Genomic DNA, 18354 nt, shown 5'->3' on the forward strand with positions numbered 1-18354 from the left:
CTAGACGCCTGGTTGTTCATTGGAAACATGCACGTGCAAAGGTACACTAAGCGTTGATTCTATGTGCTAAACCCTTATGTAAAGCAAAGGACTAAACACCATATACAGGATGGACGCCTGATGGCCGAATTCTCGTAGCATAGCTGTAGCAAAGAAAGAGAGGTGGAGCCTTATGACGACACCGCGTTCGTCTATTGGTCGGTAATGACACCACTTCTCGTCTATTGGTCGAAATAGCTTCATTTGCATCTGTGCTAATCAAGTATAAATACGATCATACGGTTGTTGGTCAGATGACTACTAATACCCTCAGCCTGGATATCTGAGCTTCAGGTAATTAAGTCATTTTCTTTGTCTTGAACGAGACATTAACTAACAATCAATAATCCAATCAACAGGAATTTGTGAAACAGGACACTCGGTTACATTTTTTGTCTTCAACAGAATATTAACTAATAATCGATAATCTTAGAACGGGATATCATTGAACGGGATATACTCCTGAACAAAATTTTCATGAGAATTTCTTCAGAGATACACTTAGACACACTTCATAATAAATATTAGTTGTAGTTAATTAATTTATCATTGTATGCATTCATGAAGTATATCTCATTCACCCTGTTCTAATTTATAGAAATTTACTAACCATTAGTAATATTCATATCTAATCTGACTGTGTGGAGAACGAGATGGTGAGCTAGTTTAAATATAAAGCACTCAAAGAAACATATATATTCTTACTAATGTGCAATCACTGGTGCCTTGATCGACATTGAGAACAACAATGTTACCAGACAACGTTCCTCCAGCAATAACTCTATCATACTTGGTGTGAGCTCTTGAGCGTTTTCTCCTAGACATCTGGAAAATTTGAAATCAATTTTCAACCTCTAATAATTAACTCACAGTTTAGTTTAAATGCATTTATTTGATAGTCTAAGTACTTCTGAAGCAGAGGTTGCTTCCGGTACTTGTAATAGACTTTACAAACCAGACTGATCTGGTTGAGCACGACAATATTATGCGACAACCCAATGCAATAAGCAAAAAGAAAAAGACTATTAAAATACCACTCATTACAAACAACATTCACAGACAGACCTAATGCTTCAATAAAGCATTACAATAGATGCAATGCACTTCAGTTAGTACAAAAAAATTGTTAGAACATTTGCATCATGCTTCAATAAAGCATTGAGTGCAATGCACTCAGTTAATACAAAAATTGTTGGAACGTTTGTGTCACGTCTATCATTTACCTCACTACACAATCAACACAAAAAATCTGGGTTAGACACAAATTTGGGTTGTATATTACCAAACATGAATTGCTACATTCCAAAAACAAACAAATATTGTTTACTCCTGTCTCTACTCTCTTGCCTTCATGCCTGCCTAATCAACTGACTGAATGACTGATTTTGTCTGTCTGATCATCAGCCTGTCTGTCAAAATCTAGTCTGTCTGTTTGTCTGTTTGTAAGTATGTCCACTCCTTGGTCAGCATGTGAATTTCTCTACAATTCAGTACTGCAGTTTGCTGCACTGTTCAACTCCCTCAATGTGCTAGTGAGCACCTTACCAGCATCCCATCACTTCCCAGCTCCCCAGCCGCAGCTTCTGCTCTCCACTCCAAACATGTGACTGCTGCCCCAGCGAGGTCTTCAGGTAAAAAATCGTGGCGAACGTCTCCTGATTTTGCATCCCATACACGTACGCGACCATCTGCCGAGGCAACTGCCAGCATGTCGCCATTTGTGGCGAAACTGGCACACACGCCGGACGACATGTGTTCCTACACGTGCGGATCAATGCGCAGGCGTGTTGAAGGCAATGGAAACCTGCTGTCACGTGAGAGCTATCTCAGTAGAAAACTGTAAACCTAAGCTCGAAGAATAAAATTTGTGCGCTCTTTTAGTAGCAGTATCAATTTATTGTCACAGAATTGAGATAGGCTTAGACAACGTTTGAATTACGCATGCGTAGACCTGGCCAGTACCTCGCAAGCCGATTATCTTCCTTTGACATGGCAGCCCGCGTAATATCTGAAGCTGAGGCCGCAAAGTATGACAGACAAATAAGACTTTGGGGACTGGACGCTCAGAAAAGGTAACACTTTGTGCATGTCTGGAACGAAGGTTGAGAGCTAGAGATGCGTTTTAGTTCATTATCAGATTCCAGTGCTAAGTAAACTGATTTTGTTAATCACAAACAGACATGTAGTGTGCTATCAGCTATTTCATCGTATTTCGAATTATATGTGTTAGACAGACAGACAGATTGTTATATTTGAACTCTTACTCTACCAATAACAATCGCTAGCTTTACGTATGATCAGGGTTGCCAACTCACACGCAAGGAACCCAGATCTCACGCAACTTTTACATTGCTGGAACTAGACCCAGTCACACGTGTACAGTGAAACTGTAGGTACACCATAGATTCACGTAAAAATCTGTAGTGTCTGATAGAAATATAAAATCTAACGAGACTGCCGTAAAGTTATCGATCATTACGAATAACCAACCCTAAGCAAGTCTAGTTCTGAAGCTGTCAAACATATTCAGCCAATTCTACTACTGTACTAGTCCACGCATCCCAAATTTCCCTCCTCCTTTTCAACTTTCGGACATCCTCAGGAAGTCCAAAAGAGGGAGGAGCTGATTACGCGAGACTGATTTACTGCATGCGTAAACTATATTGGTTTATCCTTACTAGCAGAAATTCTAATTCTGCGAGTACTTGCTAGTTAATTATTGTCTAATGCGTATTGACACACTGTGTTGTTTTTTAGTTATTTAGGTATTAGTTTTGTGGCCACGCCTATATGCAGATATAAAGTACTGATGAAAATCTGAGATCTCACGCATTTTCAGTATTCCAGGTTGGCAACTCTGCGTATGCATAACAATAACAGTCAATGAACAAAATGTTGAACGTCTTTATCATACAGAAAATCATCAAAATTGCACTTAGACAACTTCGACAACTTTTTAAAATCACACAAGAGTTGTAAGACTGTACAACTACAGACAGTTGCTTTCTCCATCTATCTCTACAGTCTGTTTCACTGCTTTTTCCATTTGCATCTTTTGAAATTTTGGAGATCTTATCGAGATAGTCTTCAGCCATAGGGCCCAAAAACCAAAGTGTTCAAAAACCAGTAGAATACATGTTGTATCAGATCTTGCTATAGACTGCTGTTGACCATATTTTGTCAGCTGCATAACATGATATTTTGGCAGCTGATTGTACGGCGTCACAAGAATGTGGACGAGCAAGTGAAATGTCCAGGTCATTTGTCAAGTGTCCAGTGGGATCATATGTTGTTATATCCGGCCTGTTCTCAGAGTCAATATACCTATTTCTTGGCTCAACTTGATGAGGAATACTTAAATCGTCTAAAGATTTAGCCTAAGTTGACACGATTGTGTTGTGTTGCCATACTGGGCCCCCGCCAAACTTCCAGGTCAATAGATGATAACCATGTTCATCAAGACTTGTACCACAATCACACTTGGTAACAATCTGGGAATATGGAAAAGGAATACCAAGTCTCAAAAATGCTGCCACACGAAATTCTGAGGACTTCAGAACAAATTTTGGTGCTGAAGGAATAGCTTGAAGCCGTGATCCTGCTCCACGGCCTTGACAAGACCTTATCCTTGCAGCATGTTTGACAGAGGAGGCTTGCATAGTACATGTTGCTGCATTCCTTTTAGCAATATCCGAGCTCAGGCGATTTTGGAGTTTGACTGGATTTGCCATGCCCAGACAAAGATTGAGGTATGAGTGTCTCCCCATCTGATCCTAAGGTGGAAGGAAGGCTTGCTATTGTCTTGCAAAGATGCTGATAGAAAGGAGGTGAACTTGCACAGTTGAAGCTGTCACGCAGATCTACTGTAGATGGAAATCTTTGAGGAATTGTGCTCATTGAATAGCACCATGAACCCACAAAAGCAGCAGCAGAGATTTGTGTCAAGTTTGTAATGCCCAAACCTCCCAACTCGATCTTAAGAAATGCTTGCTTCCATGTCAGCTCGTCAAGTGCACTCAACCCCAATATTGCTGCAAAAGTATCTCTTGAAAGCTGATTATGAATGTGAGAAGCTTGGTGTAAAACTGGAGGAGGCACACACCTTGCTAAATGATTCAGTGTAGGTGCATGACAGTGCCGCAGTAAGAGAAGTGCACTGTGAGGATCATTCTAGTTGAGCAGTTGAGAACAGAGGCCTTCACCTGCAGCCGCTGATTTGCTACATCTAGACTGGACATAAGAATCATTACCAATGGGCACCCCAAAGATATCAACACCAGACGGTACTATGGGAACTGAGAATCTGTTTACATTATTCTCTTTGGCTGATGGCAAATATATTTCACACTTTCTATCACAAATTTTCAGGTTAATTGTTTGGAACTCTTTCCGTAGATCAGTTAGCACTGACTCATACTGTTGACTATAGCCATCCACAAAGATGTCATCCAATTAATTCAAAATAGTTAAATTGCTGTGCTTCTTTTGAAGCCTATTGATAACTGGGTGTATAGACAAAGCAAATGGGAATGGACCTATGAAACCCTTCTGATGGAATAGCTGACAGACAGACACAGATAGACAGATCCCGGGTATGTATTAGAGAGAGAGAGAGAGAGAGAGAGAGAGAGAGAGAGAGGGAGGGAGGGAGGGAGAGAGGGACGGACGGACGGACGGATAGAGGGAGACGTACTGAGGGGCAGGCAAGTAGAAATCAATTACTTTTGCAACTGCAATTTTGAAGTTTAATTTTTTGTACTGAGGAAGACATTGCATTCTTTGAATATTCTTTCAACAGTCAAAAGGTGGGTTTTCATTGTTTTCTTGCATCTCCATTGTGCTCTGTAGTAGTGATGCTGTTTTGGGTGGCTTACATTCTTGAGACTTTTGTTAAAGGGACAAATATTGTCGTGTGGCATTGCAGGCAGGTGACTGAGGCAAATCAATTTGTGTAATCTATACAATTAGAGTCTTACATCAATTATCAGACACTCTCCAATATTGGACACTGGCATACGGAAACCAGACAAAGATTTCTTGTATCTAAGGCATGAATGTAGAGAGTAGTCACATGGTAACACAACGTGCTAGATTCAGCTTGATCACTTGGCGTATTGTTATTCAAGGTGACAAAATAGAACTTCCACTACTTTTCTCGTATATCGAACACGTCCATCAAGTATCAGACAGCCGTCGGTTTTTCTTTTGACGGTACTACAGTTCACTGTTGGTACCTTGAAATAATAGGTACATGTCTCTTCTACTCGTAGCGATAACAGCAGACAGCTTTGCACATTGCTCTTCAGGAAGCTGAAGAAGAGGGGTGGGTCTTGTTCTCTAATATTGGACACTCGAGTTTGCTTGATGTGAGTGTAAATAGGCAAGAACCGCGATGAATTGTACTGACTGCAGACGTTTTGTACATGTCCGACGAGCATGAAGAGCCTTTGTCTTGTCTCTGTATCAAAAGAATTAGCTAAATGGCTGTCAGAATTAGCTAAATGGTCATTTGCAAACAAATGAATGAATCTACGAGTGCTAAACTGAGAACATTTATAGCCCTCCCTCATCTAGCACATCCTGAACATTGCCATCGTTTGCAAACAAGTGAATCTAGAGACGGCTGTAGACGGTAGCTGATGGGCTTGATCAGAGCAGTATATAGCCTCACGTAGCCAGACCCTACCGCCACATCATACACACGTCACCTTGACATGTAGAACACGGCTTTTTGCGATCATAGTTGTCTATTCCGTGTCTATATTGCGCATACGTGCATCATAGGAGTCATTTCATGATCTACTTCTTTTGTTTGATACAGAGACGAGTCAAAGACTTTCCGTGCTCTGTGGGCATGTAGTAGACATTTGCAGTCACCATTAACAGAATTCATTGCGGTCCTCGTCTATATTGCTCTTGCATCAAGCAAATTGGGTGTTTGATATTACAGAACATGACCTACTCTTCTTCAGTTTCCTGAAGAGCAACGCGCAGAGCTGTCAATCTGTTGTTATCACTGCGAGTAGAAGAGACATGTACCTATTATGTCAAGGTGCAGACAGTGAACTGTGGTACCGTCGAAAGCAGAAACCAGCAGCTGTCTGATATTTGATGGGTGTGTCCGATATATGGGGGGGGGAGGGAGGGAAAGCAGCGGAAGTTCTATTTTGGCCCCGTGAATAGTAATATGTCAAGTGATCAAGCTGAATCTAGTATGTCAGGTTACCATGTGACTACTCTTTACATTCGTGCCTTAGATACAAGAAATATTCGTCTTGTTTTCATATGCCAATGTCCGATATGCCAGCGTCCGATAATCTGTAAGACTCTATCTTCTAAAGTTCTTGTATGTCACTCTGATGTGGAAAGAGACTGTACCAGACTGCCTTTTCCAGTCTGTACATTTACCGTATTTCTTTGATTAAACACTGTGGCATTTAATTTTACCAAGGGTTCTAACTGCAGCATTTAAACGAGTGTAGCATTTATTCGAGGGTGGCGTTTATTTGTTAAAGGCTCTCTGTCCTGCTGTAGGTTTGACACTTTTTCAAGGGAACAACATTTACAATACTGGTACACATTTCACACCTTGAGACGTCGTGTCGTGAAACAGTATTGGAGTAGTCTAAAGAAATGTTTGCCTCACGTATGCCTCCAAAGAAGCCGTAGGATTTTTCCTTTAAAATTTAAGCAATAGATGAAATGTGGTGTTTATTCGATTGTGGTATTTGTATTTCCGTTACCGATCACGATGTTATTTCTTCAATTAAATGCCAAACTCGAATATACGTCGCCTTCATTTAAACGCCACATCTGGGAGTACAGAGAAATACGGTACGTTATTTATCAACAGGTGGTCTGGTTGCTAGTGGAGGCCATGTGAGTATTGCATTCACATCTTGTGTTGGGTTCATTCTCTTGGCTGAGAAGCTCTTTCGCAGCAGCAGAAGATGCCATGTACTCCTTGTTTACATGCTATTTTGTGAAGGTCGAAGTATTTTCTATAAGGTATGCTATAGAAGAATTCACTTGTCAAGAGGAAAGCAATTACTAACAAATGCAGGATATTATGGTACAAGTGGCGACCACTAAACTGCTTTCGGAAGTCGTTTATGTAACACTGCCTGTTTGAAGCATGAAAAGATCGTGCATTAGGCAACTCGTCAAAGTAAATTGCGACAGAAGATTGTGGTCTGGTACCAGTCTCTGCTGCTTCAGAGTGACATACTGGGAACGGAAGGGGCAGGGAGAGACTGGCTCAAGTTTAGGTGTCAAGAACAGGCTACTTATTTTGCATTTATGATGCACACGCTTAAATCTTTGCACTTCCTAGTGAATGGATCTTAATTGCAGTAACTTTGTGTAGTGGCTTATATAGTTAAAGTGCCCACTCACGATTCACCTCGCACGCACAGACACACCCACGCAATCTTGAAACGTACCACGATTCAAGTTGTGTCATAGCAAAGCAGAACAAGGGAACTTCTTAGGGTGCTCCACGTTCTATGACATACACTCTTTATTGCTAGCACAAAGAGATGCGAATTGCATTCTTGTTCATCACAGCAGTTTTGCTCTTCGTGCTTGACATTTCGAGAAGACTAATGACAAGTGTGTTAAGTTTTTTATCCACACATTTACCATTTACCATCTTGAAATAGCTTCCTGTTGAACGACAAAGTGCTTTCTCGATCATTTTCTTGTTGCACATGACCCAGAAATGGATGGAAACCAGAGCATTATCATACATCATGATGGCATCCGAAACTTGGAGCATGAAAGTAGCTATGGAGAAATGCCGGACACTGCCTACAATGCGGATTGCGCATCTATCGTGCACAAGGAAAAGATTGAGAAATCTCTTTGTCGTTCAACAGCAAGCTATCTCAAACTGGTAAATGGTAAATGTGTGAATAAAGGCACAATTTCAAGTTTGCGTGGGTGTGTCTGCACGTGTGCGTGAATTCCTGAGCGGGCAGCTTTAATTAATTAACTTACACTAGCAGTGAAACTGAGATAACCATCTTAATATTTGCCAAACCGATTTCCTGATGGCAAACAGTGTGTGGAAGGACTTGTGTCTGCTGCTGTTACAATAATTGGGGCAAGCCTTGGTGAGACCCTTTCTGTGTGTAGTGCAGTGTTCTCGCCAGTACCGTCAGTACCGTCAAAATGACGGTTGGGAGAGGGAAGGGACCTTTGGAGTAGGGAAAACACCATTTATTGACAGTTGGGACAGAATTGGAAAGCCTTAGCATGCATAGTGTGGGATCACGGATCTAAAGGCATTAGTGGTCTTGAATGTTTCAATGTTGCTACAGAACAATACATATTCTCATGTCAAACATCTGGTAATCTTAGGGAGTGCATGGTCTCCTTGTTGGTGTTTGAAGTGAATTCCTGTTGACCTTTCACACAAGAAGTGCTAATGAGTGACTGTTGTTGCAGCAGGTGTTCTACTAATTACTATTTATCTTTAATCTTAAGGTTTGTACTGTACACCCTTACTCTTTTAGGTCAGCTTATGATTCCAGTTTTAAGTCAACTTGTCATTGTAATAACCTACTGTATTATCTCTCTCTCTCTCTGTCTTTGTTATGTTGCATCTGATTCTAATACAACTAGAAAACAGATAAAGTAGTTTATGATTTCATTACCAAATATGTCAACATCAAACATTTGATGATGTCATTAATGACGTCATTATATTTAATGACGTCATTTGATGGTTGGCAAATAATCCTGGCTAGAACACTGTAGTGTGTACTGTGTTGAGATGTGTGTTAGGCCGATCTACCGGAAATGATGTTGATTTTGAGACATGGTTTGTTATGTCACAATGCAGGTATAAGTGTAATAGCTGTACGGCTCTCCAGGTTGCTGTGCGCAATTCCCATGGGACTAATAAGAGAATGTGAAAACAGGTTCAAGCTCGTAGAGATCGGTGGCTGGACAACCTCAGCCAAAAATGCAACTAAATGTGAGAACACGTTGCTTTTACAAAGACATTTACATTAGCGTTATACCTACACTTGCCTGTTCTCTGCGATGTCCAAGTGTTTGTCAACGTCTGGCTGTGAATGAAATGCTTGTAGCTTGATTTGAAGTACCCAAATTTACACAGGCAAATTTCTTTGCTGAAGTATGTATAGTGACAACGTGTGAGCAATCACGTCAATGTATACCACAAAGTGGATTACGTTCTGCATTATGGAGGTGTACCAATCAATTTGTGTTTAACTATCTATATACACGAGTTTTTTCTATCCAAGACATTTTGGCAAATCATTGTGTTTCATGTTTGTTCTGACTGAAGCTCGCCCCAACAAGTATTTCCATTTTGACTACACCATTTCCAGATCAAATTTGTTCATAGCCACTTCAAATTCGCATTATGCAATTTGTACTTTGTCGGTTCAAGTTCATACGTTGTCAGTTCAAATTGGTATTATATGTCATTTCAAATTCATTCACAATCATTTCAAATTGGTCAACTGTCAATTCAAATTTGTTCACTGTTATTTCAAATCTGTTCATGAGTTATTTTAGATTCACTGTGCCATGCTAATTATGGTGTAGATTCATGTTGATTACTTTGCTTAGTATTTTGGATGTGCACTAACCAGTTAAGCAAACTTCTACCGTACTTTACTAATTAGACTATTCGTGAAAGCAGTATCAAGAAGACAGACTATCTGTGCAAAACTGGCTTCACAGGGCACATATAAAGCATGCAGGTAGCACATAAATGCCAAATTATGAAAGAAATTGCTAAAGGAGTTGAATCAACTTTAGATCTGCTGCTGGTTTTCCATTATTTTAGTCATTGTCAGCACTGGCCAACGGTTATGTAGTATGGAAAGAGGTGATTTCTGAGGCCCCTCTTGGAAATTGACATGAGATGACATAATTAACTTGGTGTTGTAATTCATTGTGTACTGTATTGCTAGAATATTGTTTGTGTATATAATGCAGCGTATTTGCTCAGTTTACTGAATAGAATGTATATGTATGTGCGGTTTCAATTTATTGTGATCAATAAATAAAATCGCAGTTGTGTGCAATTGGCATGATGTGCGTCAGTAGCGAATTTGAAATCACTCATGACAGATTTGAAATGACTGAATGAATTTGAATTGACAGTTGACCAATTTGAAATGACTGAATGAATTTGAAATGACAAGTGACCAAATTGAAATGATACTGGATGAATCTGATTTGACATACTGCCAATTTGTATTAATGCCAACAATGACATAATGCAACTGACGGAAGTATGAATTTAAATTGACATAATGCGACTTTGAAGTGATCTGAAAATGGTGTAGTACTGCCAAGAATCACATCTGAATTTTTTTGCGTTTTTCCAAGAAACTTGTTGTTTTAATGGCAGTGGCAGCAGGCAGTGTACCAACCTTTTGGCTCGGAGGCAGTCGTGTATCACAAAGTATGCTGTAGTTATGTTCTTGAGGAGACAAGATGTTGGAAATGGCGCATCATTTCTCTTTTGTGGCAGATGAGAGAACAGTGTAGGCAAGGTTTTTAGTAATCGTCAATCTCAATTATAGAAGTGGATGGTAAGCACTTCAAGGCATGTTATGGTAATCCACCATTCATATCTTACCACTCTAGTCAAAAATCTCTTGATTCTTTTGGGTTGTTGGAGAAGATAGCTGTTTCTAGCCAACTAGTTTGTGCAAGACACATGCAATGATGAAAAAGATACCTTCAAGTCTCAGGGTTCTAGCCAGGTTTATGACAATTAAGGCCTAGCAGGGAGGCAAAGTTTTGGGTTCAAATTACCTTCCCTCCCTTGCATTCCAGTTCTGGTTGGCAAAACTTGCAATCTTACATTTTGTTCATTTAACGCTCTGATCAAGGGGAATTTCCGAAAGTATATAACTACTAACACCTGGTAGCAATCATGTAGACTTCTATAGCAAGCTCCTCCTCCTCTGTGTACTTTTGGCGGAAATGGTCTAAAAGCAAGTTTTTTGATGTTTGTTGCTCTCATTATCTCACCGCATTCTGGTGGGGTAAGACTACGGTGTTGAGTTGTTCATCAAAATGCACACAACAGTGCGTGCCATGCATGCCATAATGCTAAACTGGTAGGGTTCTTGTCGTTTGTCATACCTGACGAAGCAATCCACATTTACATGCATGCAACTCACTCCTAAAAAGAAATGGTACACAATGCTGCTAAGTGGTAACATGTTGGATTAGTCTTGCATATCAGCTCTTTTACCTTTTCGCCGTCTACTAATAGAAAAGGGGAGGCACTAGCTACGAGTGTTGTCGGATTCCTTCGGTTGCAAGTTTTTCTCGATTTTTGCAATTGTGAATGTGAAGTACTAAAGGCTGCAACTGCATGCTTGCACCAATTGCATTACAAGACCTTCTAAGTGATAGAAGCGATGCTCCCATCTCGCATATTTGTACTTTGCTAATCAATTGATTAAATTTACTTACATTTTTGCTGGGCAGTCCTAGTTGCCAACTATACATAGCCATAATTCTCATTGAACACAATTTATGTGAACAAGACTTTACATCGAAGAGTGGCCTCCCAATATATGACAGCTTTGGAGAGGACTCACTAGAGTAGCAATTATATAAACATAGTGGCATAGCTACAAAGATGGATGGCATAGTAGTCGTTGTCAAGGCGTTAGGATCTTTGCTTAGAGTCCTAAGTTTACATAGGAGCAAGGAAAAAGCCACACTTGCTACCCACAACTCTGATAAGCTATATAAACCTTAAATGGCATGGCAAGTTGCAATGTGTATTTTTATTTATGAAATGAGGAACATGACTGTTCAACTGCAACACAGGAATTTATCCAAGTTTTTAGTAATCTGATAAGCTATATAGACTTTTGAAATGGCATGGCATGTGCACAGTGTATTTAATTTTATGAAATATGGCACAGGGCTGTTCAACTGGGCACAAGAATTTATCTAAGATATTAGTAACTTACTGGTTTAGACATTCTTATTGTATTTTTTTCTAGGCTTCAAGCATCAACTGTTCTTGTTGTGGGCATGTGTGGTTTAGGAGCTGAAGTGTGTAAGAACATTGCTTTAGCAGGAATCAAGCAGCTTACAGTGATGGATAACAGATGTGTAACTGGAGAAGAGTATGGAGCAAAATTCTTATTACTACCTTCTGATATTGGAAAGAATGTGAGATGTTTCACTGATTAATTGAAATTAACATAAAAGAATTTTTAATACATGTTAAATACTCTATGATATGCAATTGCATATCACTGAGATGACTCACTTGATTACTTTGTTCTGAAATTTTGGCGTATAGCTCTATATTGTTTGATGAGATTGACTCACCACATATGCATAGCTGTATGCCAAGGATTACGAGGATACAAGGGTTGGAAATTTATTGATTTAGACATATATCTATAACTAGCTCATTAGCCCGTTCTTCGCCCGGGAAAGGTTAATAACATAATTTCCCATTATACAATTCAGTCAGTAGACATGTGTATGTCCTGTGTAGAATACTCGTGCCTTCTTGGTAGATAATACGATTGTGGTAAGAAGATAGCCAGATGGTTTTGATTGCCACCACAGATGTCCCATTCATGACTCACTTCTGTCCGCTAGTAGAGAATACACTCGATCCCAGTAGAGCGAAGCCCAGTCATGAACGGCAGGAAAGCGGCCGTCTCTCGTGGCATGTGCATGTTACAGACAGACAGACAGACAGACAGACAGACAGATTAGACTTTTATAGATATAGAGACATATATTGTACTTATGCGTATGGGTTTCAAAGACTACAAAGCGATTGTGTAAACTCTAAGAAAGTCTGTACTGCACTTTCTGTATTCCACAATCAGTCCCCCATGCTCAAATAAGCCCCATGCTGACCCTAAAACAAAATCATAATGCACCATACTCGATTAATTAATGCCTCACTGGGGTAGATTAAATTATGGTTTTAGTAGTTAGGATTGTAATATTAGATTACTTTAGTTTTGGCGAGACTGTAAGATTGGATTAGGGTTGTTTGTTCCTGTTGTTTGTGTAGTTTTTGTGAGATAATAATGCCCCATGTTTCAGAACTAGGAAAACTATTGCCGCAGGGGGCACTATTCACAGAAATATGGTACAGTAGAACCTCACTAATCTGGACAGCCTTGTTCCGCGCTCAATGTCTAGCTGTCTGGATTAGTGAAGTCGTCTGGATTAAAGAAACGCGTGTCTTTTCAGTCAGCTTTCTTTTAAATTGTTGCAGATCCACTTCTTTCTTGATGTCACCAATTGTGCTTCGGCCTACTCTGTACCACTCTGCAATTGCAGCGTAAGATGTTGCCAGTTCATCAAGAATAGCGATCTTCTCGTCTATTGTCAATGTCTTGTGACGATGTGTAGCCTTCTTGCTCTTATTTTTGCCAGACAGCTTGCCGTTACGTACATCAGACGCAGATATTTTTGAATCACAGCAATGATTCCCGGATTTAACCTGCCTCAGAATTCCCAACATATTCTGGAGATGCGAGGCCGGGTGATGTAAGTCGTCCAGATTAGCGAGGGTTCGGATTAACGAGGTCCGGATTAGCGAGGTTTTACTGTATTTAGTTATGAACCATAAGAGTATTTTAGATGTCACAAGACTTGGCAAGTAGCTACTTGAAATGTATACTGTGACGTTTGGTGTGTGGGCTATGTTTGTGGTTATGTGGCTATGTGTGTGACTATGTCTTGGCACTCTTCGGGTGTGTGCCACACCTGTGTGGGGCCCAATCATGGAGCAGTATTTCTATTTTGTTATACATGGCAATCAGAGACAATGGGCGAACTGCCAGTCAGATCTGTGAAATGTTTATGAAAGAGTTTCATACCAGAACAGTGCTTTTCATGTTGTGATTGCCAGATTTTGTCAGGTATAAACAAACAGAACTTATCTGTAACCAGCTGCTATTGCGAAATCAATTGTTTTCTTGTTTTATGACATTTATATAGTAATCTAACATTGCATAACCATGAGCGATTTTTATGTCCTTATGTACTCTTGTTACTGTACTTCAACAACTACAGACTATTTGTAGACTTTGCCGTCATGGGAAACGACAGTCGCTATGTATGATTTTAGATATAGATTTTACAAGTAGTGCGCTTAGAAAGAACTACCGTCGAAATTTATGATTCTTCACAACAGTCCTATTGTGTTTTCAGAAGGCTCGTATTATATAGCTGTGGAAGCAATGAAATGCAGCTTCAATTACTAGTTGAGTATGCATGCAAAGTCATGGACATATATGGAACAAGAATAACAACGCCCTGTACTTTGTACATAACTTGATAAGGTTCTCTTGCACAAAGCAATAATGACTCTAATGTGCTCTTTTATGTTAGTGACACACTCAGATGACTGGTATTTGGCAACTTTCTGTGTATCTAGACTGATATGAAGAAATTAGTAAACAGACAAACACACACTTGTTTTTTGTGTGTAGAGATACCAGGGTTTTCCTGTTTGAGTAGGTCTGCTTTGCTCGAGTTTTGCATATTCAGCCTAGAATGAGTGAATGCCATGTCTCTGTCATGCATAATAAAGTGTCTTCTTTCGATGAGCAGCAGTGCTCATGCAAGTGATAAGGAAAAATTTAACAGTGAATCAATGTCTAGAAGTACAGGTACAAAGGAAACCAATCATCGTGAATCATGTTTTTGTGATACCAAGTGTCACTGTGTGAGTGTTTGCTAGTGCACACAACATGTCTTTTCTCTAAGGTTTTTAGACTTTAAGAAGCAGCCCTGCACGACACTGACTGATAGCAATCATTACTTGGTATCAATCAGTAAAATTAATTTATTAACTAGTTAATATCAAAAATTTACTGCACTCAGTATTCGTAGGGAAACCCTGACATACATATTTAGCAACACCTTTGGCACTTTTGGAGTATTTTCCCAAACCATGTGACTTGTGAGAAGTCTCCTGTGATAAGGAGTGTAACTTTCAGTACTGACATCATTTTTTATCTGTTGTAGCTGATAGGACGCGTATGCTGAGAATAGTGTAAGGCAATTAGGCATTTTTGGACACAGCTTTTGTAGACATCCAGGGTTAGTAGGTTTTGTGTTTACATTATTTGACCAGGTTTTATGTTCAGCTATATTTCTGAAATCTATATATGGATGCAATAGTGCTGCTGAAAGAGTTGTGTCGTGCAAGACACAAAATCAACCTACATAACACCCGACAAGACTATGTACAAAGTTGGCAACAGCGCAAATGACAGTTGTTCTTTGTGAAAGAAGTACTCATAACTGAATTATGTGTTGTTACCTTTACTTCATCAGTTGTATGCCTTCTAATGAAATGATTGACTTGTCATGGGGCACTAAGAATTTGGACATAGTTTTGTTTCAAGCACACTACTTAAAATAAATCTATCTAAAACTCGTAATTCTATAAGATCGCTAAAACTGTCATCATCAAGTAGTGAAATTCAAAACACACAGTAGCACTACCCCTATAACGATATTTTGGTGTGGCAGCAATATCCTAAAGGTAATATCCTTGCAAGTGTGAAAACATTTTGAAAAATGAGAAAGGTGTAGGGTTGCCGTACAAAAAGAATAGAAACAAGACCATGTGAGGGTGTGCTGTGACATCATTTGTATACAAACTGACTGAACAATACATCATCCCTACATTGCACCATTTTCTAGTTAGTAAGGTATAAACACATATTGTAGTGTCTCTATAATTAGAAAATGGTGCGATGTAGGGATGTACAGTATGCATTTGGCGAGGTGGACAGTGATGGTAGAATTCGACACACTCCCTGTGTAGCTCTCGGTACAAGAAATGTGTAGGTTGGATTTGGTGAAAATGCAATCTGAATTTGGAGAGAAACGCTAGCGGTAGAAGAGCGGCTTCAATCAGCATAGAGTGTTCAATTGCTGGAAGTGTTGCAGAAGGCAGCAACACATACAGTCTACAAAGGACTGGTGTGGGCGTGTGTTCGAATGAACTGGAAGGTGTAGCGTTCGCGTCATCAAGAAATTTTACCCAGGGGTTGGTCCCTCGAGAGGGAACCATGCACTGTAATGACAAATTTGAGTAGTCATGGACCTGCTCCGGTGCACGTGCAGAGGTTTGGTGTAGAAATCAGCTTTGTACATACACGGTTGATACTGATACTTGCTTTTACAGAAGAACTGAACACAAACTCAACCTACATACCAACGCTACCGCATTGGTGATAGAGGTAAAACCCTCTTTTTAATAGTTACTTGATTACATGTACTATCATTTTTTGTCAACTTTTATTCTCAATTAAATTGCAGCACATCTACTCAAGCATGTTTGAGCTAGTAAAAACTGATACAAACTGCTTTGCTGATGAACTGTTGTTGTCATATGCTACAAAGAAGATTGAATAGTTACTGCAGCTAACACCAGTTGCTCGCTTTTGGCATTATAGACACATTCTCAGACAGGAAGAAGGAAATGGCTGCAATATAGCGACGATCCTCCTAAAGAGTGACAGACATGTGGAGGTTTAATACTATCTACAGAATCTTCAACAGATTCCTCGCTTCCATCAACAACAGATTGTGTTGGAGCTGTATCGTTCAGTGGATCATCCTCTATCTCACGCTCAGCATCCAAATTGACAAGCTTGTCAGGGTTCAAAAAGATATCTACTCTATCCTATGCCTCCATCTTGATTGATGGTAAAATGGCAATCTTTCTCCAGCAGTTGACAACAGTTGCTGTCTTGACCTCTTGCAGAGCACGATTGACCCACTCATTGCTTGCTTTATGTTAGGCTTCAACTTGCTGACATCTTGAACTTCTAATTTAAGCTGCTCCACAAGAAATGTGTCTTCAGCTTTAAATGATTTGATGATGCCAGCATGAAGAGGCTGCACAATTGCAGTGGTATTTGGTGGCAGGAAGATGACAAGATTATTGAGTGAAAAATCTTTTAGCCATTCACTATCATAAAGCTGCATCATGGGGTAAGGTGTGGGAAGGAGCATTGTCCATCACAAGATGCATGACAAATGATCAAAGAACGGCAACACACCTTACCATTCATCCATGCAGTCTTGTTGTAATAATACTGCACACCAATATCAGCAGGCTTCCACCTTCCAAAGCAAGGAGGACTCTTAGCAGTCCCAATAACAATGGGTACGAATTTGTCGCAGTTCCTGTTGCATTCACAAAAAGACCAACTGTGACACGATCTTTGGCCAACTTTTTTCCCTTTCTTCCCTTGGCATTTACAGACGCTATTGTCCTTCTTGGTAACTGTCGGAAGAGGAGATCTGTATTGTCAAAGTTATACTAGCTAAGATTGGGATTGACACCAGCCAAGGTTGTAGGAATGTCAGTTCTTGCAATTTTACAACCAGCAGAATTAGCATCATCACCTTCACCATGTCGAAGTTGTTCATTCACCCCATAGCGTCTTTTCCATTTCTAGAGCAACCTGTTACTGTAGTTGAAATTTGTTGCACCAACTTTTGAGCTGCTTCTATAGTTAGCAAGATCAGTCAGAGTCCATGTGCAGAAGCCAAGTATATAGTAATGTTTCTAGCTCTTCCACACACATTGGATGCTCTCTGCTTCTTCTTCTATTTCTCTCAATTAGACAGGGACGACTTTCTTTCATCAGCCGTTCGTCAGTATTCTTCAAAATTCCAGAGAGTGTTCCTTGGCAGTATTTTTGCCGAAGTCTTCCTTGAACCATGACTGCAGTTGTGAATGGCTTGGTTTGGAAACCAAACAACTTTGCTTCACGATCATTACTTTCTCCTCTAGGCAGTAAGAAACTTGTTTCCTCTTGCTTGGGGCAAGTGGCTTGTGACCTGTGAGTTCAGACACCTCCACACACACCTTTGCTGTTGGTTATGTCATTTCTGTGCGTCTATTCCTGATAATGACAACTGTTCCCAAAACCGTGGTAAACTCTAAAGATGGCACAAAGTTGCAGCATTATGGTTTCGTGTATGATTTCGACAAGTTCTCGTTTGACTGCAGTATGAAAGTCTGGAGATGCTAATGCAGTACAACTAGCAAAACAGGTGCAGGGGTCGTCTTCACACGATACTCACTACAAACCAGATTGTGGTAGAGGTCGGACAACATATTCACGTTTTTCAATTACCTGGTGACTAATGTAGGGCGACTAAGTGTATTGGCGACTAAATGTACTGGCGACTAAAGTTCTGCGACCACATGTCCCCTGACTAAATTTTGGCAACTAACTGTCCTGCACTCATACCATCCACTTGACCCACGTCTTCCATAATTTGCGTTAGGTT

The 18354-nt window shown here is 40.0% G+C and overlaps 2 protein-coding genes across 5 annotated transcripts in view; one reads left to right on the forward strand and one right to left on the reverse strand.

The window, feature by feature from the left end:
* Positions 1-720: 720 nt before the first annotated feature.
* On the reverse strand, positions 721-1795 carry LOC134179580 (uncharacterized). Its single transcript, XM_062646516.1, has 2 exons — positions 1585-1795; positions 721-864 (listed from the first exon to the last, which is right to left on the reverse strand). The coding sequence occupies exons 1-2, from the start codon at positions 1789-1791 to the stop codon at positions 721-723; spliced, it is 351 nt and encodes a 116-aa protein (XP_062502500.1). The 5' UTR covers positions 1792-1795.
* A 200-nt stretch (positions 1796-1995) lies between these two features.
* Positions 1996-18354, forward strand: part of LOC134180137 (SUMO-activating enzyme subunit 1-like) — a 39012-nt gene continuing 22653 nt past the window's right edge. For all 4 annotated transcript variants that reach the window (XM_062647226.1, XM_062647224.1, XM_062647223.1 and 1 more), the window contains exons 1-2: positions 1996-2111; positions 12054-12225. In XM_062647226.1, coding sequence (XP_062503210.1) covers positions 2029-2111; positions 12054-12225 — 255 coding nt within the window. In that variant the 5' untranslated portion in view covers positions 1996-2028. The remainder of the gene's footprint in view (positions 2112-12053; positions 12226-18354) is intronic.

This window comes from Corticium candelabrum, chromosome 5, assembly GCF_963422355.1.
Source record: "Corticium candelabrum chromosome 5, ooCorCand1.1, whole genome shotgun sequence".
NCBI classification, from domain to species: Eukaryota; Metazoa; Porifera; class Homoscleromorpha; order Homosclerophorida; family Plakinidae; genus Corticium; species Corticium candelabrum.

Excerpts from the sequence above, each read along its gene's own strand:
- LOC134179580 (XM_062646516.1), bottom strand. The coding sequence starts at position 1,791 with ATGTCGTCCGGCGTGTGTGCCAGTTTCGCCACAAATGGCGACATGCTG. Across the intron at positions 865-1,584 it reads TGGGAAGTGATGGGATGCTG|ATGTCTAGGAGAAAACGCTC; the intron begins GTAAGGTGCTCA and ends CAAATTTTCCAG.